This window comes from Empidonax traillii, unplaced genomic scaffold (assembly GCF_003031625.1).
Source record: "Empidonax traillii isolate 1590-97213 ecotype Southwest subspecies unplaced genomic scaffold, ASM303162v1 scaffold114:size1751661, whole genome shotgun sequence".
In the NCBI taxonomy this organism is placed as follows: domain Eukaryota; kingdom Metazoa; phylum Chordata; class Aves; order Passeriformes; family Tyrannidae; genus Empidonax; species Empidonax traillii.
This window is the reverse complement of record NW_020955307.1, coordinates 20122-41928: the sequence shown is the minus strand read 5'-3', so window position 1 is coordinate 41928 and position 21807 is coordinate 20122. Positions and strand designations below refer to the sequence as shown.

The 21807-nt window shown below is 42.4% G+C and overlaps 1 protein-coding gene across 4 annotated transcripts; it reads left to right on the top strand.

Annotated features, from left to right (window-relative positions):
• The first annotated feature begins 1766 nt into the window (after positions 1-1766).
• Positions 1767-21294, top strand: LPAR3 (lysophosphatidic acid receptor 3). 4 transcript variants are annotated; one of them, XM_027882919.1, is made up of 4 exons: positions 1767-1901; positions 7179-7369; positions 10353-11110; positions 17949-21294. In XM_027882919.1, the coding sequence occupies exons 3-4, from the start codon at positions 10375-10377 to the stop codon at positions 18296-18298; spliced, it is 1086 nt and encodes a 361-aa protein (XP_027738720.1). In that variant the 5' UTR covers positions 1767-1901; positions 7179-7369; positions 10353-10374; the 3' UTR covers positions 18299-21294. The 4 variants fall into 4 exon arrangements, with proteins under 4 accessions (XP_027738720.1, XP_027738719.1, XP_027738722.1 ...); XM_027882918.1 differs by having other exon boundaries at positions 1768-1901; positions 7179-7646; XM_027882921.1 differs by lacking the exons at positions 1767-1901; positions 7179-7369 and adding an exon at positions 7804-7880.
• The last annotated feature ends 513 nt before the right edge of the window (positions 21295-21807 follow it).

Sequence of the window (21807 nt, the reverse complement as noted above, 5' to 3'; positions counted from 1 at the left end):
AAAGCTTTCTTGTCCAGTATTGATTTTTTTTTTTTTTATGGTTTAAAGCATATGAGCTGCTTGCTAGCTAGACTGCTGCTTCAGCCCTACCATATTAGAGCAGGTCACTAATGTGTTGTAGAAACAGAAAACTAATGGCACAGAAACTAATGTGTTGTCTTCACCATCTGGTGTTCTGGTTTTTTTTTCCTCTTGGAAAAGAAAGATAAGAGCCACTTGCTCGAGGTTATTATTGGCTCTCTATTCCACAGAGATTAAACTTAACAGGAAATCTAGCATATGTTGACTCTTAATTCTGCACATTAATACAGGTTTGAACACAGTTGCTGATTGATAGGTGGTCTCACTCCAGCTGCTAAGGTGGTGATGCAAAGTAATGGATCATAAACTTTTGCAAGTGCTCTCAAAAAAGACCTGTTGTCTTGTTCTTGCTAATTGCTTATAGGACTTAACCAAAGGAGGAGAGAAATGGATGAGGGATTGAAAAGGCTGCATTAGGAAGAAACAGGCAGGAAGGAGGAAAATTTCCGAAGCCATCTTCAAGGTGAGCATTCAAGTGAGGGGGACAAGGTGAATAAGAGTTTGGGTTTTTATTTTGGAGGTTTCCTTTGTTTGGATAAAATAGGAAAGGTGCTGGAATGGAGTCTGTTTGGCATTTCATGTATAATGTTCATGTGCAAGGCTTGTACCTAGGCTTTAACTCTGTCTATGTTTCATGCTGTAATTGTTACCAGGATTTCTGAGAAGTGGGGCAGACATATTCTGCTGATATTTTGTCAGTTCTTCAGCTCTGAGCAGGCACATGTGTAGCTGTGCACTACTTGGATATATGTCTGCTCCCAGTAAATGATTCAGGTAGGTGGCAATGGGTCAGATCCATCTGATCATGGTCCTCAGATAAATTTGGTCTTGTACTACCTTCTACATTTGCTTTTGACTTGACTTCATTGCAGAGCTGTGTGTGCTCGATCCTGCCTGTTGGAGGTGACATGAGCCTCAAGGTTTCTATATTGCTGTGTTGGGCGTGAGGTGGTTTTTGTTTGCTTTCTACACGATGTTTAAAAGAACAGCTACATGTGATGCTGTCTGTACTGTCCAGATCTACTCCCAGAAGTTATTGCAATTTTATCTGAGTCTTTCTTTTGCTTCCTAATGCTTGAATGATGATGGATCTCCTGATGAGCTTTTCGCACAGCGCAGTCCTTTAGGTTTGTGCAGCTCCCGGTCTCGCTCGCGTGCCCCCGGGACTGTCCGCACCTCGGGCAGAGCCAAACCTCCTCACTGGAGAGGAAACAAGCGCCTGGGAGAGCTTTCCCGCTGGTCTCAGCGCGGGCCCGGGGCAGGTGCGGGGCGGGCAGGGCCGGACGGGTTAAGGCGGCGCGGGGCGGGACGGGGCGCGCAGCGGAGCGGGGCGGGCGGGCCCGCTCTGCGCGGAGGCGGCGGTGCTGATCCCCTCCGCTCCGCTCCGCACCGCGGCTGCCGGTGAGTGGGGCCGCGGGGGTGGGCGCGGGCTGAGCCCCCCGACAGCGGGCCCGGGGCGGGTGGGAAGGGGACAGTGGTGGGAACACCGTTATCGGGGGCCGGGCGAGCTCCGTGCGGACGAGCCGCTCCCCCAGTAATCGGGCAGGCAAAGCTTTCTGCAGTTCCATAGAACTGTCCGGAGCGCCCCCGGGCGCGGCCCGGCGCGGTGCCGGTGAGCGGAGCGGGGAGAGCTCGGCCAGAGCCCGGGGAGCGCCGGTGCTGCCGCTCTGCCCCGGCGCGGTGCATGCGAACGTGTATGTGCATATGCAAGAACAAGGGTACTTCCTGGGTGTACACACGTGAGTTTCCATACATCTGAGACTCCTTTCGCACACCTCTGGATGCGCGTGTGCCGTGCCCTGCTGGGTTGCGGGCTGCTGGTACGTACCGCGGGGGGCTCACACAGGCTCTTCTCTGAGTTGATTGTTTTTAATAAAATTTCCTAATCTATGCAATACACCGAAAAAATACACTGCCGTTATTAGCATTGTATCTTTTGATTAATTCTTTCCCTTAAGGAAAAAAAAGTCGAAGGGGGGGGGGGGGGAAGAGGGATGTGTGTGAAGGAAGCATTTTTGTACACTTGTGTTTCCAAAGACCATGTATTTAGGTCTGTTCTCCCTTCTGTGATATGAACCTAGAAAGATATTTCTTCTTATAGACTGATAAGGTGCATTGCTGGATCTCTGTTCTTTAAGCTGTGCTGAGTATATAGCTTCTTGGATATCCTTATGGTCTTCTAAGAGGTGCAATAGAAAGCACAACTCAAATCCAGTTATATGGTGAAAAAAACTGATTTCACTGAGCTTATCTATGTACTGAAAATGAAAGTAAAGGCAAACAAACAAATTGAACAACTCCACAAAAAATCTGCATAATCAGTAAAGAAGCAGCAGCTCTTACCAGCAAGTAAAGCTGAAAGATGTGTTTAGCTTTTTTTTTCAGAATGCTAGACAAAAGTTTCAGACAAGTTAGACTGGCTGCGTTCTTATCCTTTTGTACTAAACTGACCATTAACCATTTTGGAACATTCTCCAGCATAGTCTTTATGCTATCAGATAACGAAATAAAATCTCTGATGTATAAGATTTGACACTGTTGAGAATATATTTCTCTTAGATATTAGTCTTGGAGATACCTGGATTCTACTATTATATCATTAGGTTCACTTCCATGTCTCCAGCAAATATTTTTTTGACTTTGCCATTTCTGCTGGTTCCACTGACATGTTTGCTGGCAAACCCAGGCTCTGAATCTGTTAACAGATCAGATACAATCAGGTGACTTGTTTTAATCAGCAGTTGTGTAATTCTGGTCCTCATCAGCTATGTGCTGAAAATAAACAGTAAAAGTTGACTTGGTTGGGACTGTACTGAAATAGTCTGTGACCTACAGTCACATTCTGTAGGTTTTGCTGATTTGCTGAATGATAAAATGGAGCTGATAGTGATCAGTGAGTGGACCTGGAAGTTCTGCAGAAAAGGGAAACTTACTTTAGAAGCAGAACAGGTATTTTCTTTTAGGTATGTTTCACAATGTATAGGTTGTTCGAGTGACTTTTAAATATTTTAAATGTTGTGTCTGTTTCCGCATTATAGGATGACCTGCCAGCTCCTTCCAGAACCACACTTAAAGGAGACTAAATGAAGGCTTTGCAATGAAGTTTTTAGTTGAAATCCATATATAGATTTAGTAAACCATAATTTCAGAAAGTCTTAAATTACCTAAGTCTGAAGTCTAAACTTGTGGTTACTAGTGAGTTACTTGCTATCTGTCCTTAACAACTTTCTGCAGTGGATCAGAGCTTTCAAAAGTAATTTAGTGCAGTAGAGCAGCTTAGTCCTAAAGGGGTTTCAGGAGCTGGAGCCCAAGCTTTGTAATACCTTGGTGGAAGTGCCCCTGTATCTCTCTGCTTCAGAGTTCAGCTGTCACTCTGTAGCAGTTTGCAAAGGAGCAGCAGTGTCACATATATGCACAGGGTGACACTTCTGTGCCCCGACAGTGATTTTTAAGCCTCTTACCAGACTGTGTGTACAGAGCACTGTGGTCCGTGGCTGGCGGTACTACTTCCTCTCTCTTCAACTTTGAATATTTAGTCCTGAGGCTCTACATTTTTGGTAGTTTAATACTTTTCTTAAGACTCCTTTTTTGTACCATATAGCATTGGTATTTTATGCAGGATGAATGAGAAATAAAAAAAAAACTCTTAAATGTCTCCATCACTGATAACTAAGAGTTGCCAAAGGATCATCTTGATTCCCTTTACACCACTCCCTTCCTAGTCCAAAAGATGACACCATCAAAATGGACTATTACTGGAAATATCTGGAACCATGGTGTAAGTATAAGTGGTGCTGTACTTTCCATCAAGTTAACATTACGTAGATGAAGCAGGCTTGGAGAGAAAATGGATGGGGCACTCTGCTCTCCTTATTTGAAAAGATATTGAACACCAAGGTAATGGGGTAATGCTGCTTGGGAGTGCTTGATTTGAGTTCAGACAGTTATTTGAAATTTGGGATACTTAAGTTTATATATATACATATATATATATATGTAGTATGTATATAGATAGAGATATATATACCCCCCAAAAAAACCTCAAGTAGATTTGCTTATTATTAAGTAAGTTCTTGGGATGAAAACTTAGTTGTTGAGCCTTATAGTTTTTTAACATTAACTTTTTTTTTCCTAATTCTTAAAGCTGTATTTTAAAAATGTTTTTTAAAAAGTATATTCTCAGGTCCTTGAAGTCTACCATGTAGCATGCTGTTTCAAGTATAGGCAGCGCCTGCAGAATTTCTGTAATAAACAAAATGTAAAACAGTTACTTCTGAGATAATTTGTCTCTGTAAAACCTATTAAATGAATGTTGGCTTCCATTGTATCCTCTAATAGTACCAGATAAAAAAAGCTTTAGTTTAGATGAAGATATTTCTGCAGAACTTTGTGTTCTCTGTGTGCTTCTTTTCAGTTTGTTTCTCTAAGTTGATTTTGGTTATATTATCGATTAACTATTAAAGAGAATTAAAAGTGAACCAGAATACTTATTTGAAAAAAACTCCTCCTCACAGTTACATATTAACATTTTTGGCCTCAGCTGTGTTACACACCCTTTTCTGCACTGGTATTTCTTTCTAAGCTGAGGTAACCTGAATGGGTTTCTTGGGTTACTGTGCAATCACTTGGCTGTGTTTTTCTCAGTGGCCATGCATGTACTCAGGGTGTGGAGGGGAACAAGGAACCCATTCCCTTTCTGAACTAGTACTATTTGTGTGTGTGTGTGTGTGTGTGTATATATATATATATATATATAGCTTTGGCTGCCCAGCACTCTGGCTTCCTTCTGCCTATTCCTTCATCTCGGGAATGAGGTGATAGAGAGCTTTTCAGTAATGAGAAAAATACAAGCAGCACCGGTGGTTATCCATAAGAAGCAGATGGGACAGAGGGTGTAAGTGACTGACTTTGGCAAAGGGTGTGGGCAAGCGCGTGCAGTGCTGTAGGGAGCCCGTGGCAGGGGCTGCATAGGCTGCAAGCTTGCAGACACGCCTTTTGTGGTGCTGTGTCAAGGGCCATCTGCTGCTTGTGGGATGTTTAAAAAGCCTAAGCAGTATGTGCAGGTAGGCAATTGCTGCTGCTTGATATTTCTCTGCAGTAACAGCTTGAATGCAAAGAGAGTATTTCAAGTGACTCTTCTTGTTCTGCCACATATGCCTGTGATCAGCCAGCGTGATAAACTCAGCTTTCTGAAGAGCAGCTTTTCTAGTAAGTTTCATAATTTCTTAGAGATCTGTATTTAATGCCTCATCCTTGTAATTGGAGAAGGGGAGGCAGGGAGGTGAAGTGCTCAGGCAGAGCTGGCAGCCTGCCTGCTTTTCAGGCTGAGCCTGGGCACAGCTTGCTCCTCTGTGCCATCCCACGGACCTGCCCGGACTGTACTGGCTTCGTGATCTCTCCTGTTCCAAAGTGTATCGTTTTGGATACTGAACTGCCCTGAAATTCTGCACAGAAATTCCTGTGCTAGTTCAGGAAAACCAGCACTACACCAGGCTGGGGTTCTGCTTGGGCAAACATCCCTCCCTCTGGCCTAAGCTAACTTTCAGCCGTGCTGGAGAGCTTCACCACTATTGTCCTCATGTAGGTTCAGTCTTGCTCTATGGACTTGTTATTCCGTTTGCAAACTCAGCTTGAATCCTCTCACAGTAGCTTTCTGTGCCAACCCAGGCCTGTCTCTTCCCTCCCTCATTTACACAGGAACAGAGCAGAAGCCATCAAAGTCCCCCAAACTGACGCCAACCCTTCAATAAAGTTGTGGCCAACATATTGAAACAGCTTGGTTTTTAATGGACAGGAAAGAGGCAGAAAACCATAGGGGAGTGCCATGAATCACATTATGGCTTTCAGGCTAAATTTTATAATGACCTTCTCATTAAAATGCTATTTGTGTTTTCCTTCAGAGATGCCTGCATTAATAATGAGTAACTCAATTTAGAATTGATTTACAGGCCAGATTTAATTTTGAATCAAAGTGATTAAAAAGGTAATTTTAATCACAGTTTGGATCAGTAAAATCCTTGACTTAAATAACTGATAATAAATTTCCTTTTCAGTATACAGATTTTTAGTAACTTTATTGAAGCAAACTAGATTCTAATGGAATAACAATCATTAAAATATATTAGTTTGCAACTAGCTGAACCTTTTGTTCAGCTTTTTTAGGTAAAGAGTTTCATGAACTTTGCTTAGAAAGCTAGTGTAATATATTCCTACATATTCATGCAAATTCTTGAGTTTTATTTTAGGAATGGTGAAGAACATATTCTGACTTGATATGACTTACATAGAGGAATTTAAAATAAATTAAAACATACAAGCTGTCATTAAGACAAACAGCTCAAGAGGTGAGGGGTTGGCAAGAATTCTTAATGTGTGCTTTTACATTTGAAAGCAGTTTAACTTAAATCTCAAATCCTTGGAGATTTTTTGGAACAAAGGATTACCCTCGACCCCCCAAAAACAAACAAACCAAAAAAAAAAGCTTGAATGTTTACTCAGCGGTAGAGGAAGACACACTTTGCAGTCTATCAGTTTCTTATCCTTGTAGCCACAGTGGGTGGAACTGAAGTAATTAAATAGACTGAAATAAATAAAATAATCTTTTAGACAAGGGGATGCTTTTGGCACTTGCAAAGTTTTGATGTGTTTGCCTGCAAGTGACTTATGGCAAGCTATTAGCTCAACACGGTAGAATATGCACCATGTGATTACTGCTGGAGGTCTGTAGGGTGGGATATGAAACACTGAGTGGCATGGAAGGGGTGAATAGAGATTGTTTGCTGTCCTTTCCCATAAAAACCCAAGAACTGTTGAACTTGTGAAAGCCAGTTTCAAAGCAAAAGAAGATAATTCTTCATCAAGTAAGTAGCAGAACTGGGAAGCTCTCTGCTGCAGACTCTAGGAGACTCTTTTGCCTTTATAGGTCTGGACTGACAAGTTTAGCTGTTTTCCAGCAAACACTGAGCAATATTTTGACTGAATATTCAAATTTTTATGCACTAGATAAATAGATCTGAAATATGTAATATTTAGGGTGAAATTTTTTTTTCTTCTGAAGTTTAAACCTGTCCTGATAAACATCTCTGATTTTGCCACAGAAGAGAAGACCTGGAGAAGAAAGTGCTGCAAGGACATGTGACATGGCAAGAAATATGGGATACCCTATCACACATCTTGTGCCTGGTGTGGACTTGGGCAGGATCACTGAGGATTCAGCTGCATAACTCTGTCATGGCTGCACAGCTCCCTTGAGACCAGGCTAATTCTACTGGGAGGACTTAAAATGAAGGCGTGAAGTAAACCACTGTGTGCAAGGCCCCTGGTGTTATAAGTGCTTTCTGTACCCATGGTGGTACAGACAGCCAAGTGCTGCATTTCTGCTCAGAAAGACTGGCATGTAAATGAGCTCCAGTTCAGCTGCTGTTTTGAGGCAGCTTCCATGTGGAAATCTTCACAGTCTGCCCTGTGACCTCAGCTGGATGGTTCTCTACTCCTTCTTGCCTTACCTCAACACCTCAAGAGATCTCTTTCAAAATCATTTGTCATTTGAGCTCTGCTGTGTGACAGTGAGTGTTTGTAATGTTATTTTGGTGAAGAATTATTGGATGTATAAATATTTTTTTCTTTGGGTACTGCTTCAAATGAGGATGGGATCTCAATAAGCTGAAGTATTTAGAATAAGTTTGTAGTTGATATTTTGGATTTCTCTAAGCTTTTCTCCAGATGAGATGCAAAAAGCATCTGCAGATTTCTTTCCTGTCACTGCAAGCAAGAAATTCATCTGTTGAGATGATTACACAGTAAGATACAACATGTTCAGAAAACCTTCCCTATAATTTTCACGGTTTTTTTTTTTTTTTTTTTTTTTTTTTTTTTTTTTTTTTTTTTTTTTTTTTTTTTTTTTTTTTTTTTTTTTTTTTTTTTTTTTTTTTTTTTTTTTTTTTTTTTGGTGTTTGTTTTTTTTTTTTTTTTTTCACCCTGCCATTCTTGCCCAAAACGCTGCTTCTATTTGTAGGCATTTGGGCTGTTCTGTAAAAGCTTCATGTCAAGCTCAGCAAGTCCTTTGCTACCTTGGTGGGTTAGAGCTCCTTAGGGGCTTCTGGTCACTTACAGACTGATTTTGACTTCTGAGTACTTCCTAGGTGAGAATGGAGAACTTACTGACTGCTTAACTCTGACATATTGCCCTGAACAGGGAGCAGTAGGCGGTGAATTCCAGTTGACTCATTGCAGCCGATCTGCATTGCTGAGGCTTTTTTATTTTTAGATGGAGGGATGCTCTATAATATTTCAGCAAAAGGGATGATTTACTTGTTTCCTTTCACTTCTTGTCCCTAAGTAATTGCTCTTAGTTCTGACTAAAATTTTATGCTTTAAGTAATACATTTCTTTATTAAAAAGTGGCTGGCTAGGTTCTTGAGGATAATGGGCAACAGTGACACGTGGCCTGCTTTCATGTTAACTACTAGGGTGGGAATCAAGGACAAAAAGGCTGAACTATTTCAGAAAAATAAAATATTAAAAAATTATCACTTTGAAAGTAGTAATTATGAAATAGTGTAATTTGATTTAAAATTAGGTAATATAAATACTGCATGAGAGAAATAACAAAAGTAGCATAACATAAATGACAAAAGATAAACCTTTTTAGCTTTAAGCTTGGAAGGAACCTTTAATATAAAAATGGCATGTTAGGCAGCCTGCTGGAGATTGTTTAATTTCCTTCCCAGTCCCTGGAGAGATAAGATATAACTGTAAAATAACCACAGGGTAATGAAAAATGGACTAAGTGAACCTGATGTTTATCTGTCATCAATTTTAGATGCAGAGGTGAAAAGCTTATGCTTTTTGTATCTTTCTGCCTGTATCTGCTTCTTCTAGTTTTTTTGGTGGGTTTTTTTTTCCAGCCTCACTTAGTCTGTCACTGGCACTCATGATGGCCTGGGGCTCACGAGGAGCTTCGCAAAAACCATTAGCCTTGCTGCCTCTCCTGCAGCTTTGTATCCCTGTACTTCCTCCTGCCCATCCTTACTGTCAGACAGGTTTGCCACTCTGTATAATAGCTAACGTTGTTAGGATCTTGTGCCATGACTGCATTCCTGGGTTTTGCTAAAACTATACAGTATCTATTAATGAAGTAATTGTTAAAACCCTTATTCAAACATTGACAATGAATGTGAGGGCTGGTGACAATCAAACACAAACTCTGCCTACTAGGCTGTGAGACCCTGCATGTGGTCCAGCAACCATGAGTAATTGCTGTCAGGTCTCCTGTGTAAATTAGTCCAAGTTCAGTTTGGTTCATAATAAAAGCAATGAAACTGCCAAGGCAGCTGACATTGACCTTGCAGAGTAGCTAAAGTATGATGTAATCTGGAACACAGACTCCCCTTTGCATTGTCATGTTTAATAGCCCTGTGTCCAAAATAGTGCTGAGTGGGTATAAGAAATAAACCCCAGCACTGCTGCTGTTTCTGGGGCTTGCTTTATCCTGTGGTTGGGTGGGGAATTGGGTTTTGGTTTTGAAGATAACTGGGCTATGTGGTGCTCACAGGCCTCTGGGTTTATAGGCCAGTAAAATAATCCCTGGGTTTAGAATAATCAAATATCTAGAATATATTTTTCCTTTTTCAGCACATTTTCTTAAATCCTCCAGTAGTAAATAATAGGCATCTGCTCAGAATATATATGCCTGTAGTATCTCAGATACATACTTTTTTTACATTTATTAATATATAATTAAAACCCAAAAAAATATTTTTCCAGTAATAGGCCTTTTATTGCTTAGTCAGTAAAATGAAGGAGTTATGGTTTATGCTTCCTTGTCCTGACTGGATACACTAAGAAATGGAAATAATGATGGGGCTGTGGCTCAAACATGGGATTTTACAGTAAGAATGGCTTGGCTGTTGCTCAGATTTTCTCTGTGACCACCAGAAAATCACTTTTAACCTCTTAACTTCCACTCTGTTGCCTGCACAGTATGACAGTTCAAAGGAACTGTGCTGGGGTTTTGTAAGCAGGTAAGTATTTTAAAAATTCCTGATTCATCCAAGCATCATGCACTGTGGTCCTCCAGTAGGTAGAATATTCTCTTCTGCATCAGCCCTGTACAGTTTGAATTTTTGCTGAAGGCCCCAAGACATATACCCTCTCATGTCCCTGTCAAACCCCCTGTCCCCGCAGAAAGAAGCTGTTAGGTGTGGTGATTGAAGCAAGGACTATTCCCTGATTGTTAATCCTTCTTTCTTCTTACCTTCCATACTTCCTAGGATGCAGGGGCTTTAATCCAGGATGAATGAATGCTACTATGATAAGCGCATGGACTTTTTCTATAACAAGACAAAGACAGACACAGCAGACGAGTGGACAGGGCCACAGCTCATTGTTGTTCTGTGTTTTGGGACATTTTTCTGCCTCTTCATTTTTATTTCAAATTCATTGGTCATAGCCGCTGTGGTCAAGAACAAGAGGTTTCATTTTCCCTTTTACTATCTTTTGGCCAACTTAGCTGCTGCAGACTTTTTTGCTGGAATTGCCTATGTCTTCTTGATGTTCAACACTGGCCCAGTATCCAAGACATTAACTGTTAACCGCTGGTTTTTGCGTCAGGGTCTCCTGGACACCAGCTTGACGGCTTCCCTGGTGAATCTCCTCGTCATAGCTGTTGAGCGGCACATGTCAATAATGCGCATGAAGATCCACAGCAACCTCACGAAGAAGAGAGTCACCTTTTTAATTATATCAATTTGGGCCATTGCTATTTTCATGGGTGCTGTTCCTACCCTGGGTTGGAACTGCCTCTGTGACATTACTGTCTGCTCATCCCTGGCGCCTATTTACAGCAGAAGTTACCTGGTATTCTGGAGTGTCTTAAACCTGGTTGTCTTCTTCATTATGGTGGTGGTTTACATAAGAATCTACATGTATGTCCAGAGGAAAACTAATGTCTTGTCATCACACACTAGTGGATCCATTAGCCGTAGGAGAACCCCTGTGAAGCTCATGAAGACTGTCATGACCGTCTTAGGTAAGAGATGGCAAACCATGGTGTGGAAGGCTGGCAGTGCCAGTGGATGGGTTTGTGTTGGTTTGGTTTAGCTGCCTTTTTTTTTTTTTTTCCCCTCAACAAACAAAAATCCCTCAGCCCTCACAACAGAAAAAGAAAAACCTTCACTGAACTTGAAAGTGCTGGAGGTATTTAGACTTCTGTTTGCTTTAGATAGTAAAACAGCTGTTCCACTATGCTGAAACACAAAGTAGAGGACTGGTCAACATGTGGAAGAAAAGTGTCTCTTGTTGTGTAGGCACCTTGTTACAGAACACAAATTGTTGTGTTGTTTTTTTGCTTTTTAGGTTTTTTTGAGGAGGGAGGTACAAAATCACTTTGGAGGAAGGCTTCTGAAGATTCGCAGCTACATAGTAGAACATTTTCAAAATTGTGTTCTTTAATATTTGCTCAAGGCCATAAGCCCTAAGGTTGGATGTGGGTAGTTATTTTTGCACGTCTTTGTCTTGACTGTCTCCTGAACATAGAAACTTCTTCCCCCTAGAAATGCATCTTCCTTGGGTAAAGGAGAGGGTGCCTGATGGGTCTGTGATTTTGACAGAGATTTGCTTTGCAAGGGGAAGATTCACCTTCCTTCTGTGTATATTGCACGGTGCAAAATGTTTTCAGATGATGGTGATACAGTATAACCTTATATCTCTAAATTATAACATGAGATTTTACCTGGATTCTGTCCTAGAAACACAGTTGATACTTGAGCATCTCAGATCACTTCCTCAGCTAGTTGCAGTGTCGCTGTGTATTAAATTAGAGATGGACAGAGTAGGCAACTGATTGTTGGAACAAATACCAGCTGTAGCAGTCAATTTTCCCCAGAATTACTTGAATCTGAGCAAGATGTTTTCTGGAAACCAGGCATCACATGGGCAGGGCTCGTGCAGCTCACTGCAGGTGGAACTGGGGGTGCACCAGGACATTTGTGAAGCTGGGCTCTGGTGGTGGGGGACTCTAAAACCACAGATATGTCTTTATTGCTCTGACAACTCTTCTGATGTTGTGTGACCAGCATAGGAAAGCTGCTGTCCACAGCTGGGACACAGTTATGTTGTACTGCAGAGTGGTAGTGATAGAGAGCTCTGTGAGAAAAGTGTAATTTTTCATGGAGTTGAAGTTGCCAGGGTAGGATATTCAGGTTGAAGACGCTTTCTTTCCCTTGTGTTTTTTGGATGCTGTTTGCAGAGTCTGGTAATGAATTTTATTATTTTCTTCTGAAATAATAGTGCTGTAATACACAGCACCTTTGTCTACCAAATGGTGTTTTAAAATGCTGTAGAAGCTGAAATGAGTTAAACTTTACAGTGCCCAACCTTGGGAAAGAAAGTAGACTGATGGTTCAAACAAGTACAACATTCTCACTTATACTTCTGTGTCTTCTGAAGTTGGCTTGTCCACTACTAGAGCCTTTCCTTTCTAAATCCCTCCACAACTGTTCTTCCCTCTTTTCCCCTTGATTTTATGGCATCTATAGAGAGTCAGTTTGGTGGTTGTGCCTGTCCCCCTGCCCTTGACTTGCAGGGGCAAGACCAACTCTTTAACCCCACCTAAGCTCCCATGCAGTAAAACCCAAACTATTCACCTTGAAGGAGAAAACTCCTCAGAAAAACTCTGAATTGCTCCAAATATCATCCTGCTCTAATGCATAAGCATGGGGTAGACTGTAGTTAACTGCTGCATTGGAAAGAGACAGAAAACACAGCACTTTTAAAAAGCAGTTCCCTGAGCATTCCTATTGAAGGCAGAACTGCACCCAGCCAACAGACGTGGGAGTTGGAGGGACAGGGATGGTGGCTGCTGTTTGCTCATCCCTTGTGGTCCTTTAGCCTGTGGCAAGGCTTCAGTGCTCTTTGTGCTGTTGTGTGGAACTAAACCTCAATTTAAAATTAGTTTTCAACTTAATCTTTCTTTTACTAGGGAGTGGGGCCTTAGGACTGTGAGTTGAAGTTCAGCATTAGCTTCCTCTTACAGAATAAAGCTTTTCAGCCACGAAATTAAACTATAATTCAGGCAAAGCATTTAGTGATGTTATGTGCTGGGCGAGGCGAATTTAACTTAGAAAGCCTGAGTGCTACTTCAGAGATCACAATTTTGTAGATTTACTTTGTCAGTCAGAAACAAAACCAAAAAAGAGCCCACCACCAAAGAAGTTGAATTACTGCCCATGTTGCTGGGTGTACAATCTACTCCAAACTCCTGTGTCAGAGGAAGTGTATTTTGGCATGTTCCTTCATATCAATTCTCCGATCTTTGACTCTGAGAGGCTTTTTATAAACATTTTTATAATAATTTGTTTCTAAGAATGAGAAGTTATTTTTTTAAACAGTTTGAAATGTGCTCTCCTGGCCAAGTCATTCAAGCACAGTGTGCAAAACCCAAATAGTGTGTTTTCTGGACTTCCCAATTACCACAGGAGTCACCGAGTGAACAAAGTGATTCTTGCAAAATTCTGCTTACATCCACTGATGCAACAGCCTACAGCTATATGCAGCACGTGGGTTTTGCCCAAAGCAGTTATTTTGAATGACTTGTTCCAAAACATCTGAAATTGCTTTGGAGTACATGCCTGATACAGTCTTCACCAAAAGCCTATTCCAAAATGCTGTGCTGGATAAAACATGATAAAACCCAACATTCTTATTCGTGTGCTCTAATGTTTTTATGGGAGATTCGAGATAAAATCCTGCTGCTGTATGGAAGGAGGCTGCGTGTAGCTGGGTGCTGCTGGCATGCGCCTTCTCCCAGCCTCTTCCACCTCCTTCCTTGGGAAGGCTGAACTTGGCTGCCCCTCCAGCAAAACATCCCTGACATTTGTGGTTGTTCTCCTTCTGTGGCCCTACATTTAAGAGTTAGGGGAATTGAGATTTCAGTGTGATTTCATGAATTCATGGTGATCACAGCTGCAGGTGGCTTTTTGCACCACCCTTCAGCTTGGATGGCCCCTTCCAGAGGCTGGAAGTCAAGTCCCTGTCATCTGCGTATTTTTGCCATAACCCCTAAAATAGTCCCTTATAGCAGAAGAGTAAGGCTTTCCCTTTGGCATGCTGAACCACAGGTAGTTATCTAGTTAAACTGGAAGATGTGAAACCTAGCAAAAGGGGCCAAAATCCTCTTGTGATGACCTTGTGGCATAATCCCAGCTAAGCCTGTAGCTTTGAAGAAGGGTGGCTGCAGGTATGTGGGTATGTGATTTTCAGGTGGTTGTGTATATGCTAGCTCCTCTGAAACTGGCAGTGAGATTCCTGCTGAAATAGTAGCTTTGGGGTGGATGATTTTAAGTTTCAGTGAAATTACAGTTTAATTGGTAACTTGCTGTTTTAACTTGGTCGCACATGTGGCAAAGGCAGCTGGAAGCCACTGCGCTTTTTTTTTTTCCTCTCAGCGTTGGCACGCTCAGGGACAGCTTTAATGAGCTGGGTTTTATGAAATGATACTGTTGAAGCATCAGTAGTTCTCCCAGATCCACAAGAAATTAATTTTCAAGCAGAGAAGACGTAATCTACAGGAAAATTCATGGTTAAATCTAACGCAAATCCTCAAACTAACCTTGAGGAATTGTGGCACCTGATCTCCCATAATCCAGTGGGAAGACTCAGAGTTGTTCTTCTAATCCATGTTGCAGCCAGGCTGTATTTCATGTCACTTCTGTGAATTTTAAAGAGTCCCAGAAGTTAAATTATTTTTGGAGTGTGGCTCTTTTTAAGGGAGAGGAGCTCCTATGGGATAAATAGTCTTCAAACAAGAAAATCACCAAAGGGCCAAAACAAAGGTATATTTTTATGCTTAACCATGGTTCCCTCTGAAAGCTCGGTGGTAAAAATAACAAAATCTGAGCAAGTCTGAGACATGCCTTGCTTTCATCTCAGCAGTGCTAAGAGCAGGGTGTGAATCACTTGTGTTGTCTCCATAGACAGCAAAATACATTTTTGGAGTGAAAGCAATAGCCTTGTGAAAACGTTAGCCAGTAACTTGGACATCGTCACTGCATTGCCCCTGTCCTTGTCTTCAGTCATGGAAAATATGCAGAGAGATGTCTGCAGATGTCTTTTATCTCCCTTACTTTTGCAGCTGAAACCTTTTAGGGTTCTGGTTATATAGACAGGGGTATATCCTAGGAGTTCATGGACTAATCCTGGCTTCAATCTTGGGATTTTGTTTGAAGGAGAGATTTCTGCATCTCTTGTTAAATGTGGCTTTTGGGGTCTCTTTCATGTCCTGGTGACTTCCATAAAAGCAGGGTTGGACCTTGCATGCTTTGTGGTACAAGTGGTCAAAATGCTTTCAGTGCCTGTTCTAAGGCGGGTTTGTTACCATCTCAGTTTCTGCTTGGAGGTGGTGTATCGGCAGCTTTGCCAGTGACCCTTGGTAGACAGCGAAAGCTTCATGTCCAAATACTTGCCAAGACACTTAACTAGGCACAGTATTGTCTGGGTGGTTGGGTTGCAGTGCTTGTTAAACCTGATGGGATTTGCTGGTGAAGCCCAGGGCAATAAATCAGTGCAGTGTTTTCTCCGTTGTAAACTATGAGAGTGCTGGTGTCACAACTGCTTACTCAGCACACAGGAGCCAAACCAGCGTGTAGTACAGAGACTGACCAGGGAAAACAAGTGTTGTGGTAACAGCATTCAGCTCCCCATGCCAGTGGGCAATGGAGGAATGTTACTGATGTTAACCAATATCTCAAAATTAACACGATGAAATTAGTACTTAGCATCACAAAAATCTTGGAACAGCAGAGTAGAAAATTCAGTTTCTGAAGAAAGTGGTCTCTTGCCTTTCTGTTCAGTGTTGCCTAGAACAGAGTAAATTGGTTGGCTGAATTTTGTCTGGAGTCCAGGAGCACAGATTTGCAGCAAAATCCATGATACCTTGTCCTGGATACATTTTTCTGCAATCCTAATGCTTACTAAGTTACAGTAATTCCTTTATATACCATTATGACCTGCCCATCAGATGGGCAGTCTGTTCAAGTCCTTGATGGGGAGAATTGTCCAGTGCAGGTGACACTGGCCTTCGTGTTCAGCAGAGCTGATGGATTGGCTGAGGTGCTGCCAAGCACTGGCGCTGGCACTGCCTGGGTCCTGCTGTAATCCAGGCTGCCCTCCCACTGCTTGCTTGCTCAGCTTGGATATGGGAATATCAGCGGCTTTACAAGAAAATGAGGTGGGCTTGCTTGACCTACCAAAGTTGTTGAACAGATACCCACACCCCCCCAAGGAGAGCTTTTTAGCATGTAGTTGCTTATCATCCTTATTTGTTGGTTTATTTTCTTCTGAGCCCCAAAATGGGGAATCACTGTTGTGATAAGTGATTGGAATTTCCTCATTACATTGTTCAAACTGTGACTGCTGGGCAGAGTTGTAATTTTCTATTTCTGTATGTCAGACAGCAATTGTGGCTTGGGCTAAGTTAGTATTATCATGCATATGGCTACTCATTCCCTGGGCTGTGGGCGAGGGATCATGGGGTGCAGTGCAGGGGGGAGACCAGGGGGCAGATGGGGCAGTCCAGGGCCCCTTTCCAACTCGTGGCCAATGGCTGCCTTTGGTAGCCATGTGCCCCCTCCCCACCCATCCTGCCCACACCCCTGTACTTATGACAGTGGTGTGCAGGAACACGGGAAGAGGCAAGTGCAATATAGAACTTCTTCTAAGCTGTGGTTTTTATGCTTTCTTCATGTTGTCTTCAGTCTAAGATCTCTTCTCCCTTCTTTCTCTTTTTTTTTTTTTTTTTTTTTTTTTTTTTTTTTTTTTTTTTTTTTTTTTTTTTTTTTTTTTTTTTTTGAGGGTTGGTGGGAGAGGAGTGTGTTGTCCTGCTTTCTCTTCCAGCTTTTATTATCACGTTGTTCCTTGCAGGGGCTGTTGTCATTCCTGCCTCCTGCCTTGCAGCTGAAACCCAAGAACTCTGCTGCTCCTGAGCTTGTCCTGCAGTTTCTTGCTATGTTTTGTGGAAGTGCCTCTGTTGCAGAGTTTTCTTGTTTCCCCACTGCTATATACTTATTTCCTTATTTATCTTTTTTGTGTTCAGCTCCTTCCCCCTGCCCCTTTAAGTTCTTTGCTCTAACTGCTACAACCCTTGGTTCACCTTTGCTAACTCATCTATTTGCTTCCTTCTCTTTTTTCATGTGTAACTGAATTTTTTTTCTTACGTCTGAGTTGTTGGGTCTGAAGTACCCAGCATGCAGAGCCTGAGAGAGAGCAGTGGAAGGAGGTGGGCTCTGCTCTGACCAGGGAGCTGGCAGTGCTCGTGTGCTGCAGGCAGTGGCATGCATCCTACACTAGCTATGGGTTTCCAGCTGTTTTATTAATTAGGCAGTGTGCCCATAGCTCTGCAGAGTCAGCTGTAGTGTGACAGGAGACTTGTCTCTTTGGATCATATTGTGGCAGTGGTGGAATTGAACCACCTGGTATTTTCTCCTCCAGCACAGGAGAGAGATGAAGAGAGGAAGTTTGTGTTTGAGTGCAGTTCTCTGCTTGTAAATGCTCGAGCTCTTGTTTATTTATCAGCATGGATAAATCCCTGTTGTGATGGCCTTTTCCCTCTTGTGTTTGAGCTGATGCTGTCAGAAGCTGGATTCTTGATCCCTGCAGTCTTCTGAGAGCTGCCCTGCCTTCTGCCCAGGGCTTGGCAGAGGAGCTGTAGTAGATATAATTTTGCTACTGTCATTACAGTTTTGTCTTCTCCTGCTTTTAGTATTTTTCTGGAGAATTTTGATGAACCAAATAATCTTGTAAGATGCAAAACACTCCAAAGCCCTAGAAGTCTGAAGTCAGGTTTGGTTCTCTTTTGTCTCCTTTATTTCTAGGTGCCTTTGTTGTCTGCTGGACTCCTGGCCTGGTCGTCTTACTGCTTGATGGTCTAAACTGTACCTACTGTGGGATTCAGAATGTTAAAAGATGGTTTCTTCTTCTGGCCCTGTTGAACTCTGTCATGAACCCAGTAATTTATTCGTACAAAGATGATGAGATGTGGGGTACCATGAAAAGGATGATTTTCTGCTCCTCTGAGGATAAGAGTCAGGACAAACGCTCATCTCGGATCCCCTCAACAGTTCTCTGCAGGAGCACAGATACCTCAGGGCACTACATTGAAGATGGCATTATTCAAGGAACAATCTGTGGAAAAGGAGATCTTGGTGACAAAGGAAACTCCTGAGCTATGCAAAGAACTGACTTGGCTGGAAAAGGAGAGGGGGAAGGGAGAGGTTTTGTAAGAGAAGATTGACTGGCAAAGCTAGTAAACAATATATCCACTTTGTTCCAGAGCCTCAACTCCAGTGTTAACAAAAGTTCTTATAAATAATTGCCTGATGGAAAAACACTTTGTAATGAAGAAAACTTTCTGTGCTGCCATCTTTCTCCTTTTTTTCTTTTAAGTACATGAAATTGTTTTTTCATGTGAATGGAATAAATACCTCTCAGAGACTTCTTGTGCATGGAAGCAAAATGTAAGCAATGTAGTAAGACCCTCCTTAAGCTCCTACAGAGAAAATAAACCTGCCTGACTGCGCAGGTTTGGCATTCATTGAGTATTTATGCTTTGAACAGTTTCTGTGCATCTTGAGAAGGATCGTAGGCTTAGGTGGACAGAATCGTGACATGTTTTCTCGATTTCTGAAGTTCATGAAATAGTTCATGCTTACATCCTTCTTCTTCCTCCATATCTTGCTTTCAAAATAGGTACTTTGATGGTTTATTAAAGCTGTGCCAGAAACCTGGCTGTGATGGGATACCCAGACCAGACGCCAGAGTGTGTGAGTATGTCTGACCATGGATCATCAGGATCTGAGAGTACAGAAGGCACAAAAGCCATTATCACTTCCATAGTGGCGTGAATGCTGCAAGGGGAGACATTGCACTCTCTGCTGCTGTTGTGTAGGCAAGCGTTGAGGGTGAATTAACAGAAAAGCAGTGAGGCTCATTATGCTCATTTCTTACTTACCCAGATAACATCAAATGGGTGTGCTCACTCTTCTTTACCTAATGTGCCACTGAGAGAAATGAGATCCAAAACTCTATTTTACAAGGGTGAACTTTTAAGGGAAGTTTAATACACGTATATACAGGTTCAGTCAGCTACTTAAAATAGAAATTAATTTACAGAAAAGAAAAACCTGAAATCAATTAAAACCCCTCTAAGAGTACAGTATGCACTGGTTGTCAGACCTTGTCTGGACCACATTTAACCTCCAGTTTGCAAACAGATCTTACTGGAACAGGTACTTGAGGGAGAGGCCATGAAACAATGAGCAATGAAGGGCTTTCAGCATTGTGACTATTCAAATCTAGTGTTGGTGCAGCCACAACCCAAACAGCTGAAGTTTTGACTGATGGAGTATGCTATAAGGGAGGATCCAGCAATACAAAGCTCTAGGGTAAACTTTTAAAATTTAAAATTTGAAATTAAAAATTGTAGATTTCTCAGTACTCTAAAAACCTGGCTCCTGCTGTCTGGTTTCAGCAGCAGTGAGCTCCCTGTCTCAATTTCAAAAGGAGTTACCTGACTTGCCTCCTAGAGAAAGTGTGATCCGTGGTAGTAAGGCAGGTGACCTCAACCAGAAGTCAGTTTGAAAAGTTTTGGAAATTTTTGATCGCTTGGAATTGCCGGAAAACACCACCAAGAGTGTATTGTATGAAGCTGAAAGATGAAGGTCAGCTGTGGTTTCGACAAATTCCTTCTCTGGTGCAACTTGAATGTGGATATCTGGACTGTGTGGGTTAAACCAGAACCAGCGCTTGGCACAAAGACCAAGCAGTGGATTTGTAGAATGCACTGGGGGATTTCACAGCAGCCCTTAGCTTACAAACACAGCAAGGCCCTGTTCAGAGATCTCTCCCGTATCATGCATTATCTCGTAGGGATGTTGCCCAGTATTCGAGGTAGATGCTGTATTTGGGTAATACTAAAAACCTTTCAACATTTTTTGCCATTATAATGCAATTTTCTTGTGCAAATACTACTTCACTGCTTTGGTGTTTTGAAAGTATGTAAAATGGTGCTTTGTAGAGGCAGTGGTATGGTGGGTTGACTCTGGCTGGAGACCAGGTTCCCACTAAAGCTGCTTGTTCCCTCTTTTCTGCAGCTGGACCAGAGAGAGAAAATGTAACAAAGGACAAGGAGAGATTGATCACTAATTACAGACTTGGCTTGGGGCGAAATTAAATTATTACCAATCAAATCAGAGTAGAATAATGAGAAATAAACCCAAATCTTAAAAATACTTTACTCCCACCCTTCCCTTCTTCCCAGGCTTACCTTTACTCCTAATCTTCTCTATCTTCATCCCACAGTGGTGCAGAGGGGCAGGGAATGTATCAGTTCATCAGTTTTTGCCACTCCTTCCTCCTCAGGGTGAGGATTCTTCACACTCCTGCCCTGTTCCATTGTGGGGCCCCTCCCACAGGAGACAATTCTCCATGAACTTCTCCAACCTGAGTCCTTCCCACAGGCTGCAGTTCTTCACAAACTGCTCTAGTGTGGGTCCCTGCCATGGGCTGCAGTCTTTCAGAACAGGTTATTCCACTGTGGGTTCCCCATGGGATCACAAGTCCTGCCATCAAACCTACTCCAGCATGGGCTTTCTGCGTGGTCACAGCCTCCTCTGGGCTCTTCCCCTGCTCCAGTATGGGCTCCTCCACAGGCTGTAGGTAGCTATCTGCTCCACCATGGGCCTCCATGGCAGGGGCACAGCTGTCTCACCATAGTTTGCACCACAGGCTCCAGGGCAATCTCTGTTCTGTGCCTGGAGCACCTTCTTCACCTCCTTCCTCACTGACTTTGGTGTTGGCACTGTGGTTTCTCTCCTCTCTCCAGCTGCAGTTGCACAAGTTTTTTTCACCTCTCTTAAATACGTTATCCCAGAGGTGCTACCAGTGTCGCTGTTGGACTCAGCTTTGGGCAGTGGTGGGTCTGTCTTGGCGCCGGCTGGCATTGGCTCTGTCAGGAATAGGGGAAGCTTCTAGTATCTTCTCACAAAAGCCACCACTGTAGCCCCCTCTGCTACCAAAAGCTTGCCATGCAAACCCAACACGGGTGGCATTGCCAAGGTGTAGCATGTCCCTACAGCTACCTGCAGTGCACGGTTTGTCTTAGCTAGGCTGAAGCTCTGTATGCAAAGCTAATGGAAAATAAAATGTCTCTTCAAAATAAAATTCTTGGTTTGTTTCCTGTTTGAATGGTGATTGAACACCATTGATGGGGAAATGTTGTTTCATGTTATCATGGGGCAGGGGTAGGAGTGGGGGATGTTTTAATAAAATTTTCATGTTTACTAGCAACACTAAGCAGTGTATAATTTGGTTGAATCAGGCCCTGAAGAGAGCTTGGATGAAGATCTTGAACATCTACACCAGCAGAGAAAATACTAGGTCTCTTCTGCAGAGCTTGGGATTCAGGCTGCACAATAACTACATGTGGATGATTCTTCCAGGTAAGCAGGAAAAGGTGACTTCTGTAAAGAACCTTGTTTGTAGAGCAGTTCATAGAGTAGACTCCTGGTCTGGATTAAAGTCTGAGAGGTATTACTAATCATTCTGCTGCAAGTAAGTGGGAGGGTTTGAGGTCTCTTCTTTCTGTTGTCTCTTTAAAAAAAACATCCCAACAAACAAATAAAACCAATCAAACCTCCCCGACCCCCCAAAACTCCCCCAAAAAAACAAACCCCA

Excerpts from the sequence above, each read along its gene's own strand:
- LPAR3 (XM_027882919.1), top strand. The coding sequence starts at position 10,375 with ATGAATGAATGCTACTATGATAAGCGCATGGACTTTTTCTATAACAAG. Across the intron at positions 11,111-17,948 it reads GACTGTCATGACCGTCTTAG|GTGCCTTTGTTGTCTGCTGG; the intron begins GTAAGAGATGGC and ends CTTTATTTCTAG.